Source organism: Balaenoptera musculus, chromosome 15 (assembly GCF_009873245.2).
Source record: "Balaenoptera musculus isolate JJ_BM4_2016_0621 chromosome 15, mBalMus1.pri.v3, whole genome shotgun sequence".
NCBI classification, from domain to species: Eukaryota; Metazoa; Chordata; class Mammalia; order Artiodactyla; family Balaenopteridae; genus Balaenoptera; species Balaenoptera musculus.
In genome coordinates, this window is record NC_045799.1 from 28,636,936 (window position 1) to 28,658,839 (window position 21,904).

At 54.2% G+C, this 21,904-nt stretch overlaps 1 protein-coding gene across 6 annotated transcripts in view; it reads left to right on the top strand.

The window, feature by feature from the left end:
• Positions 1 to 21,904, top strand: part of SNPH (syntaphilin) — a 41,499-nt gene extending 19,595 nt beyond the window's left edge. Inside the window, exons 3-8 of one of the 6 annotated variants that reach the window (XM_036826851.1) lie at positions 7,239 to 7,266; positions 8,087 to 8,229; positions 8,643 to 8,739; positions 9,327 to 9,533; positions 13,890 to 14,039; positions 17,577 to 21,904. In XM_036826851.1, coding sequence (XP_036682746.1) covers positions 8,690 to 8,739; positions 9,327 to 9,533; positions 13,890 to 14,039; positions 17,577 to 18,762 — 1,593 coding nt within the window. In that variant the 5' untranslated portion in view covers positions 7,239 to 7,266; positions 8,087 to 8,229; positions 8,643 to 8,689 and the 3' untranslated portion in view covers positions 18,763 to 21,904. Of the gene's footprint in view, positions 1 to 7,238; positions 7,267 to 8,086; positions 8,230 to 8,266; positions 8,740 to 9,326; positions 9,534 to 13,889; positions 14,040 to 17,576 lie in introns of those variants that run through there. The other 5 variants (XM_036826850.1, XM_036826853.1, XM_036826849.1 and 2 more) reach the window with 5 other exon arrangements.

Below are 21,904 nucleotides of genomic sequence, written 5' to 3' on the forward strand. Positions count from 1 at the left end.
CTTTAGACATAGGGCATGCTCCCTCTGGCTTTCAGTTTCTCTCTGTAAAACGATGGGCTGTGACAAAGTCCACCCAAGATTCCTTCCATTCTAGAATTCTGTGAGTGTGTTAGCTCCTGTAGGTACTTGAGGTAAATGCAGGGGAGGGGTGGACGCTGACTCAAGGATCCTAAGAACCACAGCAGAGATCTGAAGAAAAGAGAGAGTCCATAGGGTCAGAGGCCCCATCCTATGATGCTTTAAAGCTGGCACCTCAGGAGGAGGCGGTGGCAGGAGAGGAGCCAGGCTGCGGCTTGACAGCTCTATCAGCCGGGAAGCCCAGGGAAGCATATGCTGTGGCCAAGGTCGTTGAAGGACCTCCACCTGCCAGGAGCCACTTGCCAAGCAGCTGCCAAGCTGGGGCTGGCACCAGGGCCCCTCTGTCCCCCACACCTCCCCATGGCTCTCTGCAGAGGGGCAGCCTCGGCACAGCTGTGGAGGGATGGAAACCTGTGTTGCCCCTGCTGCCCCTCCCCATGTAGGAGACTTGCCAGGCATTGGCCTGGAGAGCCACCACCCCAGGGCAGTCGGCCTGGCAGAGGGTGCCAGTAATTTCAGAGTCACCACCTGGGCTTGCTCTGACTTGCCCTAAAGCAAGGAATAATACCTCTGAAAAAGGAGAAAATATCCCCTATAAGAGGTAGTGGTAGCAGTAGTAATGGCAAGAAATGTTCTGTCCTCTATTTGTCTAGAACTTCCCCTGTTGCTCCATTCATTGCCTTGGTTGGATAAGGCAGGGTCAGGAGGGTGGTTCCCACTGAATGCATGAGGCAGCTGAGACTCAGATCGAGGGTGCAAGGTCACCGACAGGGACCATGTGATGTGGCTTGAGGAGCTGAGGGTCTCTCAGTGCTGGGCTCGCACAGCACCTGGGCTAGTGAGCAGGATGCAGCAGATGTTGGAAGAGTTGAACACAGTTGTCCTCATGGTGAGGTCTTCTCCTTTGCCCACGTGGCTGATTCTTGGAGGGACATGGAGAGACTTACACTGTTTAGGGAGAAGACACATGAAGAATTTCTTTTTAAACAGTCTTCCTTGCTCTGCTAACCTCCTGTTTCTGTGATGTCCACTTTCTTTTTTTCAGGAATATATTATTCTGTTTATTATCTTTTTATTGAAGTATAGTTGATTTACAATATTGTGTTAGTTTCAGGTGTACAGCTTAGTGATTCAGTACTTTTTTCAGATTATATTCCTTTAGGTTATTACAAGATAATGGGTATAATTCCCTGTGCTTTATAGTATATCCTTGTTGCTTATCAATTTTATATATAGTAGTTCGTAGCTGTTAATCCCATACCTCTAATTTGTCCCTCACCCTTCCCTCTCCCCTTTGGTAACCACATGTTTGTTTTCTATATCTGTGAGTCTATTTCTGTTTTGTATATAGATTCATTTATATTATTTTTTAGATTCCATATGTCAGTGATATCATATATTTGTCCTTCTCTGTCTGACTTATTTCACTAAGCATAATATTCTCTAGGTCCATCCACATTGTTGCAAATGGCAATATTTCATTCTTTTTTTATGGCTGAATAATATTCATTGTGTGTGTGTGTGTATGTGTGTATATGTATATATACCATTCCTTCTTAATCCAATCGTCTGTTTATGGGACTTGGGTTGTTTCCATGTCTTGGCTATTGTAAATAGTGGTGCTGTTGAACACTGGGGTGCATGTACTTTTCCAAATTAGTGTTTTTTCTGGATATATACCTAGGAGTGGAATTGCTAGATCATATTGTAGTTCTATTTTCGGTATATTAAGGAACCTCCACACTATTTTCCTCAGAGGCTGCACCGTTTTACATTCCCATCAACAGTATACAAGGGTTCCCTTTTCTCCACATGCGATGTCCTGCTTTTATGGAAGCATGAGGAGCCCAGGATGCGGGGATGTAACCCCCGCATCTCCACCCTGGTATTTTAGAATCTCCTGGGAAAGTAGATTTCTGCTTTTTCATACAGCATAGCGGTATGTGTCCCAGTTCTCTTGTACGATGAGACAGTCATGATGCAGTAGAAATGCAGGCACTCATGACCTAGATGTCCAGGTGTGACCTTGAGTGATCTCGAAAGCTCCGCAGCTTCAGGTTTCCCATGTGTCCTGTGGATCAGTCTCCACCTGGCCTCCCTCCACAGGGAATTTTGTGAGGATCAGATGAGGTTGGGGATATGCCAAACCTTCAAAGGGGCAGTCTTAGTCGCCTGTCTCCTCCAGGCTGACCCAGAGTCAGGAGGACCAGGGCAGTACCTGCCCTGGGCCCAGCTGCCTGAAGTCAGGTAGAGGCAGGAGGGCTGCTTCTAGCTCCTGTCCTGTCACTACTTGCTGAGCCATCCTGGGCCATTCCCTTCCCCTTCCTGGACCATGCCTGTCCTTTTATAATGGTTCGTTTAAAATATAGATTATATAGATTACTTTTGGTTTTTATTGATATATAGCCACATAACTATAAAATCCACCCTTTTAAAATGTACAATACAAAGGGTTTTAGTATATTCACAAAGTTGTGTATCTGTCACCACTATCTAATTCTAAAACATTTTCATCAATCCCATTAACAGTCATTCCCTATTCCTCCTTCCCCCAGCCCTTGGCAACTGCTAATCTGCTTTCTGTCTCTATGGATTTGCCTGTTCTGGCCACTTCATATAAATGGAATCACAATATGTGGCCTTTTGTGTCTGGCTTCTTTCATTTAGTGTAATATTGTCAAGGTTCAGCCATGTTGTAGCATGTATTGGTACTTTATTCCTTTTTATGTCTAAATGATATTCCATCGTATGTATAGGCCACATTTTGTTTGTCCATTCATCCATTGATGGACATTTGGGTCATTTCCTCCTTTGGGCTGCTGTGAACAGCGCTGCTATGGACATTCCTGTACAAGTTTTTGTTTGAACACCTATTTTCTATTCTTTGGGGTGTATACCCACTAGTGGAATTGCTAGATCATTTGGTAATTCAATGTTTTACTTTTTGAGGAACTGCCAGACTGTTTTCCACAGTGGCTGTACCATTTTACATTCCCACCAGCAACACACAAGGGTTTCAATTTCTCTGCATCCTCGCCTGTACTTGTTATTGTCTGTCTTTTTGATTATAGCCATCCTCGTGGATGTGAAATAGCATCTCATTGTGGAAAATATATATTACATAGATTTTTAACCTGCAAAACCATTTTAAAAATGTCAGCTTACTTCAGACCTTCCATATGTAGAACAAGTACAAGAGGAGTCTCTCGAGGTGAAATGGGGAAGGAGGCCTGAGCCCACCCCCTCATAGTCCCAGAGGCAAGTTCTCTAGGTGGTTTGAAGACCACTGGCTCTTGGTGCCCTCCAGGCTCCGGAATCTGAGTCGAACCACCAGAGACTACCTGCATAGCAGACGCCTCAGCCCTCACGCCCGTCCTGGTTGCCTTGGGAGCCCTCGCAGCATTTGGCCAAGCTGTGGGTCTGCCCTGCGCTGTACTGGGGTTGCCACAGTGAGAAGGAGTCCAGTGGCTCCACCTATGGTTCCAGCTCTGAGGAGAGCTTGTGTAGGAAACAGGAAGCAAACTGGAGAAATGCCACCACTGCCTCCCTTCCCGAGTCTAGAAAGAAAGGCCCTGGTTTTGCTGATAGTGCAGAGGAGCATAGTGGCTGATGAGGTCGTGAAGCCAATGGAAGGTTTACCAGACTCCTCAGCCATGAGTAGCCCTCATAGCACTAATCCTCTGAGGTCCAGAGAGGGCGGCCGGAACACTCCCAGGCCCGTCTTCCATCTCCCGCTTCCCTCTGCATTAGCATTCTAGGAGCACCAGGCGCTCTGCTGTTAGACAGGTGGAATGTTCTGCATTCTAGTGTTGCCTTGGCAGAGAGAAGATTCCTCCCAAGTTCTGTTCTATTGGTTGCATTGCTCTGCTTTCCACGATTGTGAGAGGCTTGAGTCATCAGACACAGATTGTTCTGTTCCTTTGGATTTTAGGAGAGCTTTCTTCTCTTATTGATGGCTAATTCTTTGGGGAAAAAAAAGATAATTTATAGTGCATACAGGGACTTTCACTTAGCCAGAATATTAGATTAACCTAAGTGCCTGGTTTCTCCCCTATGACTTGCTGATTGAGCAAAATGCCATAGTGTTTCTTTGAAGAATGCAGCTTCCTAGTTTTACAGATGTAGAAACTGAAATCCAGGAGTCCTAGTAATTGAAAGGGAAGAAAGCATCAATTAGAACTCTATTTCATTTACAGACCTAGAATAAGAGAATGTTGGATCCAGAAGTGTCTTTGAGACCATCTAATCCAACCCCTTGGTCTATCAAATGTGCCTGTTTAACTCATTGCGTTTCTAACGGTTGCGTGTTGATTGTGTTTATTTTTATGAAATTCCGCAGAGGGGGGTCTTCCCTGAGTTTCAACCTAAGGCATGGCATGCTAAGTGGTCAAGAGAGTAAGTGACGGGTGAAGTCCCAGGAGGAAAGTCCTGTAGGGCAGAGCCTTACAGAAAGTGTGATGTGTGCATGAGGGCAGGGCAGGGCAGGGCAGGGCAGGGCAGGGCAGGGCAGGACAGGTGCTGTTGGCTGGGCAGACAGCCTTTGCAAAGATATGGGAGCAACGAACAGGGCTTTCCTCTGGGGTCAGCAAGCAGCTGAGAGCAGGTTGGAAAGGGTATAGACAAGAGGGCCTTGAATGCCAGGATCAAGAGTTTTGCCCTAATTTTTACTTAATCCGGGGCCTCTGATGAATTTTGAGAAGGCTCCAGGCCCTTTTCTCCACTGCTCCTGCTGCTGCCCTGACCCAGGCCCTTCTAATTTCTTGATAACCTCTTAACTGGTCTCCTGCCTCTATTCTTGCTCCTTTCCAGCTACAGTCCACAAAGGCCCCCTACGCAGGGGCTTTCTAAAACGCAAGTCTGATTGTGTCCGTCCCCCTTTTAAGGCCCTTCCATGGCTCCCTGCTGCTCACAGGACAAGATCCTGGCTTTTGTGGCTCTGTGTGGCCTGGCCCCACCTTCCTCTACAGCCTCAGGCCCACTGTGCCTCTGCCTCCACTAGGCCCCCTAGTTTCCTGAGCAGCCATGCTGATGAATTACTCACAGCCTTTGCCCACACTTCTCCATCCCTCCCATTCACTTTCTCTGCCTGGTGACCTCTTATTCACCCTTTAAGACCCAGTGTAAATATCCTTTTGGAGACGCTTTCCCTGACCCTCCTGAAGCCACTATTATGCCTTGAATGTTTCTGTTTTGAAGCTCACATTGCATTGCAATTACCTATTGCCAAAATCCTGGCAGTTCCCATTTTCGAGTGTTTATTGTGTGGTGGGCACTGGGCTAAGCCCTGTGCGTGCATGATCCTGTGTTATTCTCACAGTAACCACATGAGGTGCATTCGGTTACAGCCCCACTTACAGATGAGGAAGCTAAGGCTCAGAGAAGTGGTGTGACTCGCCCACCGCATGCAGCTGGAGGGTGACAGAGCTGGGATTTGAGCCCAGATATCTTTGACTGTTTCTGACTCCTTCCATCTCCTGTTCCCTGGATCCTGCTCTATCTCCTGAACCCCCACTGTTGGGCGTGTGAGGCACTAATCAAAGGGGTAGATGCAGCAGGGTGGCCATGGTGTGGGCAGGATGGGGAAATGGGGCTGGGCTTAACCTGGGGTGGAGGTGATAAGCAACTGTCAGCCCAGCTCCCCACGGCTAGGGGTTTCCTTTCCACCTTCCATTCCAAGCGGCTACCTGGGGACAGGCCTGCGGGACTCCAGGCCGAGCAGGTGGCATGGAGACAAACGCCATGGCAATCTGCCTCCTCTCTGGGGCCTAGAGGGGAAGGAGGACCTGAGAGAGCCCAGGGTGCTCACTGACACTTCTGGGCTAGATCCTGGGGAGGCAACTCCCTTTGGGCCTGGGTGTCTTCTGCCCTCCCAGAGGGACCCCAGCCTGCAAGGTCCCGTCCCAGCAGGGGAAATGCCACTTCCACCTCTGTCCCAGATGAATGGCTGGCTTTGGCCTCCCAGGAGACTGTCGTCTCCATCCAGGTACAAATGCCATCCCCTTCCCACCCCCACCCCCCTGGCCAGAGAGGAAGGAAGAGGGAGCAAGAGAGGAGGGAGGCGTGGGGTTGCCAAGCAAGGTAGGAGCAGGGACAGCGACAACAAAGCCCTCATTGTACCGAGGCCGCACGCAGCTCCAAGGCAAAGCAGGCATCGTGCCTGCCTCCCAGGACCTGGGCCTGGAGCTCCACCCGGACTTTCTGAGCTCCTTAGCAATGCTCACCAGAGCTGGCTTGGAAGAGCGAGGCCCTGCCTCAGCTCTGAGTCCTGCCTCTGCTGAGAAGTCCTCCTGAAAGCACAGCATCCTCCCAAAAGCCAGAAGTGGTGATGGGAGGATGGCCGGTGAAGCCAGACTGACTGGGGCTAGAAGCCAGGGTCTGTTGGACGGGCAGTGTGAGTGACCTTGGACCCAAATGTGATAAAAATTCCTGCCTTGAAGGATTTTTATTTGAAGTAATGGGCCAAGGCACATAAAAGCACTCAGCATGGTCACCTGGCCGCAGAAGTGTTCAATCAGTGACAGGTGATCCTTGAAACCCTCGTCCACCCGCGAGCGAGGACTGTCAGCCCCTCCCAAGCTGCTCCTAGTTGAGGCCCTCCTGCGCCCAGGAGGTGGTGAGCCATTGGTGGCCTTCCTGGCAAGTGTGGAGGAGCACTGTTGTCCCCTCAGCCCCTGTCTCACTGTTCCTCCTCTGGAGGCCGGCCCTGCAGGTCCAGGAGGCCCTGCCTGGGCGGTTGGGGCATGATGGGTGGGATGCATCGCCAAGCTGGGGCGAGCAGCTCAGGTGACAGGTGGGGTGTCGGCGGCTCCTGTGCCTGGCACCTGACACCTCTGGGCAGACAATGCTGGCAATGTCTGAGCCCTCCAGGGAACACGCCACGTCTGTGTCACAGCCAGGAAACAGGCCACCTGAGTAGCGCCGTTGTCCACTCAGGACGCAGCCCCGCCGCTGGCCGGGATGACCGGGATCCCCAGAGGCCCTGGCGTGGGAAGGGGTGGTGCCCTGGGTAGGGGCTCTGGGGTTTGAGACCCAGCCCCTCAGCATCTGGTGTTGGCCTGGTTCAGGTGTTGGCCCTGCCACACTGGGACTGGGACTTGGGCAGTCCATTCCCTCTCGGGTTCCTCATCTGCAAAGGGACTAATCACAGCACTTCCTCATAGGGTTGTTGGGAGGAGTCGATGGCATAATGTACGTAATGTGGTTGGCACGGGGTCTGGTGTGGAGCAGGGCTTGGTGACCGCTTTTCTCCCGGCATGGGGGAAGGTCCAGCGCACGGTGTCCTTGGCTGAGTCTCCTGTAACCCAGGCTACTGTCCTTAGTTCCTGCTCTGAGCGTGGAAGGAGGGGACTAGGGTCTCTGGAGCTGGCACAGAACTAGCGTGTTGGCTGCAAAGGGCCCAGGCCTCTCCACCTCGGACTCCAGGAGCTCTGGGCTAATGCCCAGTGCAGGCCTCCTTCCACAGCAGCCAACACCAGCCCAGCATGGGGCCTCTCCCCTCCTTAAACTTCTGTAGGGCTGGCTGCCCTTGGAGCCCAAACCTCTACCCAGGAAAGGGGCCTTGGGATTCCTGGGCAGGAGGCCAGGTCTGAGTCTCTCTACTGATTTGTCAAGAGGGCCAAGGATGGATCTCTGCAGGCATGGTCACTTCCTACTGGGTCCAGCCCACAGAGACACCCCCTGGGAGCAGGGAGGAGTCTTCATCTCCCATCTGTCTCCTTCCTCATTTGCTTTGAGCCTGTGCCCTGAGTTCCTGGTGCACCCCAAAATGAGCATTTGCATGGACGGGTGCGGGCATGCCTGTGTGCAGCATGTGGGCAGTGGGGGCGGGGGGGCGGGGCAGGCGAGGGCTGCATGTCCTGCATTGTGGGCAGGCCCCCTGAGCATGTTCACTGAGCCATGTGTGGCATGCCTTGGAATGGAGGGGACGTGGTACCTTTTCTTAGTCGCGTGTATCCATATGTCTTTCTACACGTGTGTGGTGTGTTGGTCTGTCTTGTCTCCCCTGTAGACGGGAAGCCCTGAGCCACGCGCCAGCAGGCACTCTGGGAAGGTGACATCGAGACTAGCCCAGCCTAATCTGGGGTTCCTGGTCCTGCTCCAGGAGTCCTCCAGTCTGCAGCCCCCGCCGAGGGAGGATTGACCAGCGTGGGGGTGGGGGTCCGAGAGTCAGGGGTCCGGGGACCTGGCTTATAGCGTAGAGGACTCAGTGCTGGGCCGAGCCGATTAGGAGGCCCTGCCCCAGTGTCAGTGACCTTGGGCGAGGCCTTTGTTCTCTCTGGGGCACATTCACTCATCTGGAGGACACGGGGTTGGACTGATGATTTCTGCCCGCCCTGAGGCTCTGATGATCATGATTTTAAGTCGGGTGGTGGGGTGAGAGCCTGCTAAATTTGTTGGTGGAGGCAGCTGTGGCCAGAGCCTGGCCTGCGAGCCCCCCGCTCGGTCCTGGGTGTCCTGCTGAAGGGTGAGAGGAGAAGCCATGCCGGGCAGCGGCCCCAGCGAGAGGATGACGTGGCCGGGCCCGGCCACCCCCGCGGCCCCCCCAACCCACCCTCTCTCCTCAGCCCCGGGGACACCGCTCATCCCGCCCCTCACCCGGACCCACAGCCTCATGGCCATGTCCCTGCCAGGCAGTAGATGGGCCTCTGCTGGATCCCGCAGGTGAGTCTCCCCAGTGCCCGGAGCCTTGGCCTCTGAAGGTGGGGGCAGGGAGGGTCTCTGTCTCCAGTCCACCACCGGCTTGTTTTTGAGCAAGTCATTGCCCCAGTTTTCCCATCTTTAAAATGGGCTTGCTGACACTGGCCTCAGGAACTATTTATGGGCTCAAATGACACAGTGGGTATAAAAGTTCTCTGAAGACTTAAACCATTGGATCCCTACCGTCACCAGTATTGTTGTTCGATCTTCACAGTTACTGCCGGGACGACACGCAGCCTTCCACCCAGGCTCACCTGGCCTCCCCGTGTGTCCCTCCTCCTGTCCCTCCTCCTGCCTGCCCCATTCCTCTCCACCTGTGTTTCAGTCTATGCAGGGACCTTTCCCTCTGGGCTTGGGGGACCCTGGAAGTTGAGGACCCTTGGTAGGGGTAGCTGGGACCCCACCCTTGGCCCGCAGCCCTGCTCAGCCTTCTGGGGAGTCCCGAGGACCGGCCTCCTTCTGGTTTTCCACCTTGATTTGCACTGTCTGTTCTGTCACCCCTGTCTGTGCATCCCCCCGCCACGCTTCTCTCCCCGGCGGTGACCCTGAAGTGGGGGCCCTTTGGGCCGCAGCGGCCTGGCGGTTTTCGCCCAGTGTCCGCAGCTGCCCACCAGCCAGAACGAGCACCTGCCTCTTCTTCCTGCCTCCAGGCGCACCTCTCCCCCCGTGAGTGTGCGGGATGCCCACGGCACCTCTTCCCTCAGCAGCAGCAGTAACTCGGGCTCCTGCAAGGGAAGTGACAGCAGCCCCACGCCCAGGTAACCAGCCACTCCCTCCCACCCGGCCTGGCCAAGCTGGCTGGGGCCCTGAGTGCCCTGGGGGTCGAGGGAGGTGGGCGTTCTAACCATCCCCAACTCTAGCACACTTCCCGGCTGTGTGACCTTGAGCAGGTCACTTCTCTCTGAGCCTCAGTTCCCATCTGTAAGATGGGTATGATCATACCCAGCTGCACGTAACCAAAGTCAGTAGCTGAGACAAACTGGGGATGATGCTTTCAGAACAAGAGGCCAGAGGCGGGAAGCTCCCCAGAGTGTCAGGGACCCCATCTCCACCATCCTTGGTGTACAGCTGGCTCCTACACCTCCAGGCATCAGGTCAGCATCCAGGAAGGAAGAAGGTAGAAAGGCCAAAGCCCCTGAACCCCCAGAGACTCGTGTTTTTGAGACAGGACACATTCCCCAGGAAATTCTGTCTATACTGTGCTGGCTGGTGCCAGGTATGACTGGCTACAGGGAGAGTTAGAGGTTCCCAGTGTAGGGCCACCCAAGCAAACTGGGAGTTCTGTTGGAGAAAAGGCAAGAATGGATATTGGGAGGCAACTCATGGCGTCCGCCAGCCTGCTCTTCTAGGTGGTACACTGTGAGGGTGGCAGAGTGGAGTTGGTTTAGAAAGTGAAGTGTGTTACAAGTGCAGCATGTGCTTTGGGCTCTCAGCAAAGAGGAAAGGCAGGATCGGGCTGGGGAGGCGGGTAAGGCGAGCAGTGGGTCCTCAGAGACCAGGACGTGCAGGCTGTGATGGCGGCGCCCATCCTGCTTCCCTGCGTTGAAATACAAGGAGCGTGAGGGGGGAGCACGGGCTTAGGATGTGATTCAGTCTGAGTCTCCGCTCCCTCAACTGTAAAGTGGAACTTACAACCTGGAGCCTTCAGGGAGTTGATATCTGCACACACCACACACTGCTGCTGGCCCGTAACGCATAACCGCTCTCATTAGGACTTTGGTTCAACTTGAGAATCGTAGGCAAGAGAAGGCCAGGAGACTCTGGCCTGCAGCTCCCATGGCCAGAGCTCCTCCTGGGAAGGCTTGTCTTGAGTGAGTGTCATTTGTGTGACCAGATCACACCGAGGCAGCAGTTCTGAGTTTTCCACCGTGACATGCATGATGGGTGACACACATATGCTGGATCCATGCCCTAGCATCCTGTCTGTAACTGCACCCAGAATGGGGGTGGTGGTGGTGTGTGAGTGAGATTGATGATGCATTAATTTACCTTTTGAAAAGTGTATAATTGGCAACTTTAATACTTTTTTATTGGTAGCAGATTTTTGCCACACATGTCATAACTGCAACCCATGGGGGCAGTCCCAACCCTGAGGCTGAGAGCTGCTTCCATTCAAGGGTCTCCTTGCCACCATCAGAGCTGCTGGTGAGCAGTGCCTTGGCTCTGGCCTCACTATAAGTAGCCAGGTGTTCCAAGGCATGAATAGCTGAGGGACATGAATTGTAGTATACTTCCTCTTCTCAGGTACGTATAGTATATATGTAAATATATACTATATTAAAGAATATTTTTTCCCACAAAGAGCTAGTGACTAAAAATATATGAGTGTTAAATGTTATATTGAGAAGGAAAACTCGTGAAAGCAAATGGAAAAAAGTGAAAATAGTTACTTCCTTTGTAATCCCCAGCTCTTACTAGTTTAAGTAATCCCGGTTCCTCCACCCCGGCAGAGGGAAAAGGCCTCTTTTTCTCGCCACAGCTCTGGGTTCCTCTCGCCAAAGCCTTTGCAGGGCACCAGGCTGTCTACTGGCCTAACACGTGGGGCTCAGGGCCCTTGCTGGCTTCCCCTCTTTTGGAAGGAGGTTTCTTAGAGCCCATCAGAGGGGACCCCGAGGTCCCACCCGACACTGCGCCTCTGCCCCTTGCCACACAGAAAACAGGCCAGTGTGTGACCTGACTTGAGTTCAACTTAGAGGCCAGGAGCTGAGTGAGCAGAAGAGAATCATTTCTCTTTTCCTCCACTTCTGTCCACACTTTCTCTTCAACAGCTTACGATTTACAAATACTTTTCCCTCAGTTAACGTTAGACAGCTTCCCCAAAACTTTTAAAACTGCCTCCAACTTGGCTCCTTCGGCAAATGGGCCCCACCAGGGCCTGTCTTTTCTACACCCATAAAATGTGATTGCCTCTTGCTAGACCTGGGACTCCCCGTCCCCTAAAGGAACAGAGTTGGATGGCAGCAAGGCCTCTGCCAAATTGTGTGAGAACACGCCCAGGTGTTTAAGCCAAAATCCAAGGAGGTTTCTTCCCAAACAGAACAGCCGGCAGGAAGCTGTGAGTTGAGGTGGCCCGGCCGTGGTCTGCTGGTGGCATTGGGGTGTTCCCCTTCCCTGGGTGAAAGCCTCGGCCCTCCCTCCTCCACCGGGTGGGAACTCCTCCTCCTCGGCCCTGGTGGGACCACACACACACACGCACACACATCTGCGCCACCCTGTGCTTGGGTGTTTGTGGCTGCCGGGAGCGGTACACGTCCAGCCTGCTGCCACTGCAGGGTACAGCTGTGAACAGGGTGATGCCCAGAGACAGCCAGTGTTCACATGTGTGCTCACGTGTGCCCCCAGAGCGTGCACATGCAGATGGAAAGGGTCTGCCTGCGTTTGTGTGAACGTGTTCCTGAGCTGGCGTCCTAGAGCAGTTGACCCTGGACCAACAAGGGGGTTGGGGTACTGACCCCTCGTGCAGTTGAAAATCTGCATATAACTTTTTACTCCCGCAAAATGTAACTGCTAATATCCTACTGTTGACCAGAAGCCTTCCTGATTACGTAATTAGTTGATTGACATGTATTTGGTGTGTTATATGTATTATAAACTATACAGTAAGCCCCCTACATACAAACGAGTTCTGTTCCAAGAGAGCATTCGTAAGTCCAATTTGTTCGTAAGTCCCTCAAAGTTAGCCTAGGTACCCAACTAACACAATTGGCTATATAGTACTGTATTGTAATAGGTTTGTAATACTTTTCACACAAATAATACATAAAAAACAAACACAAAAAATAAAGAAAACATTTTTAATCTTACAGTACAGTACCTTGAAAAGTACACCAGCCAGGTGAACTAACTTATGTGATTGGACATGGGAATGCACGTTCATCTTTGAAAGTTTGCAACTTGAAGGTTCATATGTAGGGGACTTACTGTATTCTTACAATAAAGTAAACTAGAGAAAAGAAAATGTTAAGAAAATTATAAGGAAGAGAAAATACATTTACAGCAATATACTGTATTTATTGATACTGTAAGTTTACATTGTTTTTAAACGGAATCATCTGTCACTACATCAATATTGTCTTATATGATACAAAACACTGTAGCTGTTACATGTATTACTAAGACTAGACATCAAAAATGAAAAGATCATGTGAAAAAGAAATTCGTATTTATTTACGGGTATAGTGTGCATGCATTGATAACAGAGAAGCTAGCAATGGTTGCCTAGCTTATCTAATGAATGAATCATTATAAAATTTTTATGGCCTACAGTATTACAGTCATATTCAAAATATGGTATTAGAAACATTGTTACATTTTTCTGAAAACCACTTACCTGTGATGATAGGCTGATAGGCAGTTTCTCCAATTAGGAGAGAAAGGCATACTGTAGGGTAATGTGATTCTTTGAAAGCAAAATTGTAGAACACTAAGAAAACGAACGCATTATTAATTTTATATCAACTATCACCCACCTTATGCCAGTGGAAGGACAGGCTGCCACTTCAGTGCCAGTCTTGCACACAGTGTTCTACACGATGAATGCTGAGGCGGTGGTGGTGACGACAACACAGAAATGGCTCACACGGTTGCGGCCGCACAGTTACTAGATTTTCACACGAAGTCACTCACACACATACACAGCAGATAAACCCTTGCCCACCGTGCAGGCCCCAGGATAATTACACAGAGGGGGAGACCTCTCCCACCCTCAGCCTTGGTCTCTGGGTTGGTAGGGTGGACACCTGAGCTCTGGGCTGCGGCGCCGGGACTGGGTTGGCGGAGGTGGCGTCACCCCGGGCAGCGCCAGGCTGGTGCACGCGCTCTGTGACGTGTCTCCCCAGCCCGATCTAGAGGAGCCCTGAGCTCCCCACCCTGACGCTGCGCTCGTCACTGGAAAGAGTCTTAAAACCCACCTCCCAAAAAAAAAAAACAAAAAAACCCCACCTCCCAAAGGGGCTGGCTGTTCTCGTGCCCACAGGGGTCCCGTGGGGGAGGCCTGGCCTGCAGCGCTCCAGTGGCCAGGGGACCAGGATGGGTAGGCGGGGCCCCTGGCTCCTGGAGGCACAGCGCCTCGCCAGGCCCCTTCCTCCCTCCCTGCTGACAAGCGTCCCCGGCAGGCGCGCCATGAAGTACACGCTGTGCAGTGACAACCATGGCATCAAGCCCCCCACCCCGGAGCAGTACCTGACGCCCCTGCAGCAGAAGGAGGTGTGCATCCGGCATCTGAAGGCCCGGCTGAAGGACACGCAGGACCGGCTCCAGGACCGGTAAGCGGGTGGCCAGGGCCCTGCAGTATCTCTGGGAGGAAGGCGTGGCTGGGGGCTCCTCTGTCAGCAAAAGCTCACCTGTCCCTGCCCTCCCCTCAGCTGCTCCTTGAAGCATCAGGTAGCTGCTTGGGGCCAGGCTGGGAGCAGTTTCCCCTGCGGGGGTCTGTCGGGCTTCCCACCCAAGGCAGTGCTCTCCCAGTTGTAGCCTGGCAGCACCTTTTGGCCACTTCTCATGCCCTGGCTCCTTTCTACCAGGGGAGGAGCAGCACAGGGCACTCTTCCTGGCTGACCTGTCTCTGTGGGGGAGAAACAACCCCTTAGCCCTCCTTTGCTTCCTCCCAGGGGGTCACCAGGGGCTCATGACCCACCAGTTTAGGCCCCAGAAGCCTTCCTCCTCATCCACTTATAGATGATGTAAGATCGTGAGACACCTTCCTCTAAGCTCCCAGCCAGCCCAGGGGTCTCCCAGGAGCCCCCGTGGGCCCGTCTGAGTTCATTCCCCAGACCTGATCCTCCCGGCCTCCCCGTTTCCAGGCTGGCGGCTTCATCTTTATGATCGAAGCTTCAGGGCTGCCCTCTGATCTCTTCATCACCTACCCGTCTTCTCCAGACTGTGTCAATTCGGATACGCAGCCGACTGTGAGCTGGACAGGGTGCCGTGCAGGGCGCTGGAGGGCAGGCGGGGAGGCCACTGCTACCACGCCTTCCTTCATCTTTTCTTTCTTTCTTTCTTTTTAATATAACTGCTTTATTGAGATATAATTCACATACCATACAATTCACCTATCTAAAGTAAACAATTCAGTGATTTTTAGTATATTCACAGAATGGTGCAACCATCAACAGTATCTAATTCTAGAACAGTTCCATCACTCCAGAAAGAAACCCTGTTCCCAGTAGCAATCACGCGCCATCTCTCCCCAGCCACCCCATCCCTGGCAACCACTAATCTTTCTGCCTCTGTGGATTTGTCTATTATAGTCCATGTAAATTGGAGCATACAGTGAGCATGACAGTGTCTTTCTTGACCAGAGTTCTGCCAGGTAGCTGATCCAGTTTGTATCTGTTGTGCTTTTGAACTTGGGGAGGGTAGAGGTGGCATTCTGTGGACCTCCTTGTCTGTAGTGCTAGGATTTCTGTTTATATTTCCCACTGTCTTCTCACTGATGCCCTGGGTCTGCTTGGCCATTTACACTGATGTCCTCAGGAAGCAGACAGCCCATCTCCCTGCTTCCTTTCTAGGGCCGCCCTGTGGCTCAGAGCAGACAGTCTGCCCTGTGTGGTTTGGGCAGGATGCCCTGTAGTGGACATGCCTGCACCTCAGCTCGCCGGCCTCTCCACCTGATAGTCTTGCAGTACCTGTGGCCGTTCTTTACTTGCTGTATTGTCACCCTCCTCACAGGCTCTGAACATTCAGTCTGATACCTCTCATTCCTGCAGTAGCCTACTTCCTCCTCAAAGAAGGAGCTCTGCTTTTACACTCTGTGCTTTCATATATTGTGTCCCCACTTCTAAGATATCCTTCCTCTCATCTTGCTTCCTTGGAAAACTCATCCTATAAGACCCAGTTCAAATGTAACGTCCTGCAGCCCCCTGAGACCTAAACAGGGCTGGGAAGCCATAGCTCTGGGGTCCTGCTGGCTCCCAGGAGGAGTGGGGCCCAGCTGAGCTGAGCATGCCCAGTCCCTCCTTTCAAACTCACTCTTCCTCCCAGGGCTCAGAGTCAGTGAGGAGGGTTATCCTAGACTGAGCCCCCCACCCTGAGGCAGGAGGAATGAACATTATCCCCACACCTGTGGGGACGTCCGTTATCATGGCTCTTGAGCAGCTCCAGGTCCCTGCTGCCATCCCACCTCCATCACGAAGCTGTATCCTGTTGGGCAGCCCTTCCCCTCCTTCCCCTTCCAGTGGATGCCATTGCTGACCTTGTGGCCACTGCAGCCCCGCAGGCCCAGTCCCTTCAGTGTTTTGTGGAGTGAGATTCCTGGGCCCATTTCCTGAATTTCTAATTTGACTTTGAAAAGTGCATGGTGCTTGATCTGGGTTGGTCACTCTGCTGGACTCATAAAATCCAAAGTGATGGTCGTGCCATTTTGGATTTTATGTACGTGAATGTAGGGTTTGGGCTGAGTGGCTGCGTGTGGGCCGGATCACTAAGACGTTTGCTGAAGGAGGAACACCCAGGGTGGGAGTTCAGTCCCATGAATGAGTCTCCTCCTTTCTCACTGCTTTTGGTCCATCCTGTTCAGTCTCACCCTGGCTTTACCTCTGGACTTGATGACATCATTTTCTACTTCACCTCCCTCCCCTGCACCCCCCGGATTCATCTATGCCTCAGGGATTTTAAAAGCCTGAGAGTTTCTGGACAAGAGTCTTCTGACCGTCTAGTTTGCCTGCTCTTGCCTCTTCTTTCGGGAATAGCTCTGTGCCTTTTTTTTTAATAGGGTAACCTGGGCTTGAATCTTGCAGGAGCACCTCCCATTGGTGGACAACATACTCCTTTTTTTTTTTTTTTAGAGGGAAAGTCTTTTTATTTTTATTTATTTATTTATGGCTGTGTTGGGTCTTCGTTTCTGTGCGAGGGCTTTCTCTAGTTGTGGCAAGCGGGGGCCACTCTTCATCACGGTGCGCGGGCCTCTCACTATCGCGGCCTCTGTTGCTGCGGAGCACAGGCTCCAGACGCGCAGGCTCAGTAATTGTGGCTCACGGGCCCAGTTGCTCCGTGGCATGCGGGATCTTCCCAGACCAGGGCTCGAACCCGTGTCCCCTGCATTGGCAGGCAGACTCTCAACCACTGCGCCACCAGGGAAGCCCCAGCTCTGTGCCTTTTTTGTCAATCTTCTGGGTCTTCCCTCTCTACGGTAGATACAGAGGGGAAACATCTAGCATGGATAGAAGACAGCTACTCTGTTCTCATCATTCTCCTCTGATTCATCCACCACTTCTCATCCCTCCACTTGAGGGAAGATGTAAAATTATCAGCTGCATTCAAGGCAGTAATTTCTCTCATAGAAACAAAGTGGCTCATCACCCTCTGCCCGGGGTCTCTGGCCAAATAGCCCTCCATTGAAAATTTCCACCACCGGCTTTTGTAGGAGGCCACATCCCTTTCTGCAGAGTAGAGATTTTAGGTTTAGGTTTTGTTGTTTCATGTTAAGATTTTTAAATGGATGCATTAAGTTTTTATAGCGGTAGCATCTTTAAACTGAGAATCTTTATCGTCTACTTCTCTGGGTAGTGGATGTAAATGTGGACAGTCGTCTGCATTTTGGCTCTAGAGGGTGGGAATGAGGTGGTGGCTCATTCTTGTCCCTGAAGAGGAGGCCTCTCGTGTCCTGACCCCTGGCCCCTCTCTCGTCCCCACTGCTTCCCCGATGGAATGAAGAGGGTGAGGAAGGAGCTCTGAGTCGTTCCTTTGTTTTCAGCTCTGAGGGGCAGCAGCACAGGCCCTGTGTCCTTGGGGACACCCCCTCCTTGTCTGTCCTTGGTGGCGGTGACAGGCCAGGCGGTGAGCATGTGTGTCTCATCTGCTCACAGGGACACGGAGATCGATGACCTGAAGATGCAGCTGTCGCGCATGCAGGAGGACTGGATTGAGGAGGAGTGCCACCGCGTGGAGGCCCAGCTGGCCCTGAAGGAGGCCCGCAAGGAGATCAAGCAGCTCAAGCAGGTCATCGACACCGTCAAGAACAGCCTGATTGACAAGGACAAGGGGCTGCAGAAGTACTTCGTGGACATCAACATCCAGAACAAGAAGCTGGAGACGCTGCTGCACAGCATGGAGGTGGCCCAGAACGGCTTCGCCAAGGAGGACGGCACCGCTGAGTCGGCCGGCGGGTCCCCCGCCCGCTCCCTTACCCGTAGCTCCACCTACACAAAGCTGAGCGACCCCGCTGTCTGCGGCGACCGCCTGCCCGGTGACCACCCCGGCGCCTTTGTGGAGGACGGGGCTGACAGTGGCTTCGTGGCGACCGACGACACTCTGAGCCGGACGGACGCACTGGAGGCCAGCAGCCTGCTGTCTTCGGGGGTGGACTGCGGCCCCGAGGAGGGCTCCTCGCTGCACGGCTCCTTCAGCCTGGGCCCCCGCTTCCCCGCCAGCAACACCTACGAGAAGCTGCTGCGCGGCACGGAGGCCGGCGTGCAGGCCAGCTGCATGCAGGAGCGCGCCATCCAGACGGACTTCGTGCAGTACCAGCCGGACCTGGACACCATCCTGGAGAAAGTGACCAAGGCCCAGGTCTGCGGGACAGTCCCCAAGCCAGGGGACAGGTGCCCGGAGTCGGATCCCCACCCCCTGGGGCCCAGAGACCCCAACTCTGCAGTGGTGGTGATGGTGGGTGACGAGCTCGAGGCCCCGGAGCCCATCACCCGGGGGCCCACCCCACACCACCCTGGTGCCAACCCAAACCCCAGCCCGTCGGTGAGCGTGGCGTGCCCCGTGGAGGAGGAGGAGGAGGCGGCCGCAGCCGAGAAGGAGCCCAAGAGCTACTGGAGCCGCCACTACATCGTGGATCTGCTGGCGGTGGTGGTGCCGGCCGTGCCCACGGTGGCCTGGCTCTGCCGCTCCCAGCGGCGCCAGGGCCAGCCCATTTACAACATCAGCTCCCTGCTGCGGGGCTGCTGCACCGTGGCCTTGCACTCCATCCGCAGGATCAGTTGCCGCTCGCTGAGCCAGCAGGGCCCAAGCACCAGCACGGCAGGCGGCAGCTCCCAGCTCTGAGCAGGCCCCATCCCGGCCCGGGCTCCGGCGGCCTGACTACCGATTGTAGGGGTGCCGTCCTCCCTCTCGCACGTTCCCGTGGGGCATCATCTTATTTATTTAGTTTTGGGTTTGGAGGAGGTGTTTTCAGAATGGTAACAGTGTCAGGGGCTGGGAGTGGGGGTTGGGGGAAGGTGTCCCAAAACTTCAACAGGAGAGAAGGGAAGAGAGGCCAAGGGCAGGGAGGCACAGGGATGGGACACACTGCAGAGAAAGAAGGTGGTGAGGCCCCCAACCTGGCCCCCCTGCCCCCCTGGCCTCTCACACAGGGCAGCCCCTGCTCAGGAAGTCTCTGGTGTGCTGATCTCGGGAGGCCGGGCTTGACTTGTCTGCCAAGCCTCCCCGTCCCCCACCCCCATGTCCTGTCCAGTTCCCTGCTCACCCCAAGCCTTCTCTCCCAAGCTACCCCTTGCCCTCAGCCCGGGCTTCTGGGCCGGTATTATCTCCTCAGATGGAGGCAGCTGCGACCCAAAGTACAGGCACCTGACCGGGACTCCGAGCAGGTCTGGAACCGCTTGGCCTGGGCTGAGCTCCACCCCCTTCAGGCTGCTCCCCGCTTTGGGATTCGGGAGCACAGTCAAGGCCATGGGCTGGAGGAAAGATGGTGATGGGCAGAGGGCAGTGTGGGTTCTGTGTCTGTCTGTTCATCCCAGAGCTTCCCCACATCTGTTTTCCTCCTGGCGCTTCTGAGTGTGTCAGATAATTTTGTGAGAGCCGGACAGGCGAGTGCCGGGGTGTGAACGCTAGCCTGAGCCCAGCTCCTGTCTGGAGACGCTGCCAGCAGGAAAGGAGGAGGCGGGGGCTGGCAGCTTAAGGGGGCACCTCCAGCCTTCTGAGACAGGGCCCTGCAGCCTGGGAGGCAGGGCTGGACTCAGCAACGGCCAGCTGACTGCTCCAGGTTTGACTGCCCTGGAGCTTGCCCTCGTTTTTCCGGGGACCTTAGGACCAACTTCTGCTTTGCACTGTGTTCACTTTGGGGCTTGGTTCTCACGCATCCCAGGGTCTCCTGTGAGGTGGCTGCTTGCTTTCTAGGATGAGGATTCCTAAATCTTACACCTTTCTGCCTCTGAGGGGAATTCCAGCAGGATGACTGGCAAGATGAGGTTTTGAAGCCATGATGTTCGTCCAGGCCTAAGCAGGGTGCCCTGGGATGTTTCCCAGGTAGGGGGTGGAGTGGGGCTCCCAGCCCAAGCCCAGTCAGCCTGGGAAGGTTCACTGGCCCCCCTCCTTCCCTGGGACCACATCTAGGTCCCCCGCAAAGCTGCTGACACTTTATTAGCATTATTATTTTACAGAGTAAACCCATTCCTCTTCCTCTGCAGGGCTTATACCTATCTCGTCATCCCACCCGCTCTTCAGAGTTAGGCCCTACATTGGGGGTGGGGCGGTGTTGGTGGGACCCTGTGTCTCACTCACCCCTCCGGCCTAGGGGCCACTCTGGTTCTGCCAAGGTTGCTTGCCAACCCCCGCTGCTCCGACAGCTGTTGCCTGACTCGTGGGCTCTGCCCTTCCTCTCTGTGCCCCCTGCTTGAGGGGGGATGCCTGCATGCACTGGGGGTGGGCAGCCGGCCCAGCCATCGGGGGGAGAGCCCCTCTGCCACGCGCTTTGTGCCTCCAAAGCTCCCCTTCCTCGCTCTGGGCCTCAGACCTGCCATCCTTTGTGGAGCACCCCTCCACCCCAGTTGAACCAAACCCAAACTCTGGGGGCCGGGCTGGGCTGCCCCACAGGACCTGGGGGTCATGACGTGGAGGGGCAGTGGACAAACCCAATCCAAAGCCAAGCCAGGACTGGCTGCGGACCCCGCCTCCCGTGCCGCGTACTCACGGAGCTGCGTGGTGTCTCCTTAGAAATAGTCAAAAGCTTTGCCGAGAAAATAAATGTATGACTATTATATTTGACAACATAAAATCTATATATTTTTCACCACTGGAATCTAGTCGAGCTGCGTAGCCCTTCTGCTCCGGTCTGCGTCTTGCTGTCTGTGGCCTTCCTACTGTGTCTTGTGTTTTGATGGACGTGGTCAGGGCCGGGGCTGTGGTCCGTTCTGTCCCTGCTGCTGGAGGAGCCCCTCGTGAAGAGCGTGGACCGAGGACTGTGGACCAGGTGAGCGGAGCTGGCGCCGCCCTCTGCTCCTGCTGTGGCTCGAGACCTGCCTGTCTGGTCAGAGGGGCTCCAGCCCACAGTGTTGGGGGGGGCGTCTCTTTTGGGGGGTCTGGTGGGACCTTGACGGGCTTTGCCTCTTGTCGGTGGAGGAGGCAGCTCTCTGGCCCAGGCCTGGGACAGACGCTGGGACCATGTCGGCCAGGCCCCGGCTCATGCGTGTGTGCGTGTGTGTGCTCGGTATCCTGCATCTATGCAAAAGGGGCAGCGCTGCCTGGGCAGCTCCCAGCGGTGGAGGCGGAGGGAGGTGCAGCGGCCCACGGGCTCAGGCGCCAAGCCCTGACTGCAGGACACAAGATGCGGGGCCAGGACGCAAGGCCGGGGCCCGGGGGCCTCCCGCTGAGTGCTCATCCTCCAAGGCTCCCCTTTTCCTTCCTGCTTAATACCACCTCCTGCTGGGCTGTGACCTTTCCCTCCCACCCTCCGCTTCTGCACAGAAATCTTTGGGGTCTCCCCTCTCCCCAGCCTCTGGCCAGAGCTGATTAGATCCTAAGGGACCGTGTTCTCAGGAACCACCTTCTGGAACTGCTGGTCCCTTGGAGTCCCACTGCCAGAAGTGGCTTCTCCTAAGTTACAGGGTCCAGGCCAGAGCTGCTTTGCTGCTCCTGTGGTCCAGGCTCAAAGCAGAAATCAGAGTCCGGGGCCGGGACTCTGCTCAGAGAGCTGGCCTCAAATGGAGTTTAGCCCAAATATCTCCCAAGGGGATAACTTAGCTTTTCACTGAATACCCTTCCCAGTCGCCACTAGCACAGGGGTATCTGGCAGCACCTTGGGGGGTGGGGTGGGGGCAGATGACAAGGTTCTGGGGTAAAGGCCTACAGAGGGGCCTCTGCCCAGGGAACTCATGACCCCCTCTGACCTAGGAATCAGGGCACACACGTCACAGTGCACTGCTACATTCAGCCATGCCCTTGACAGAGAATTCGGGGGATACAGGAAGGG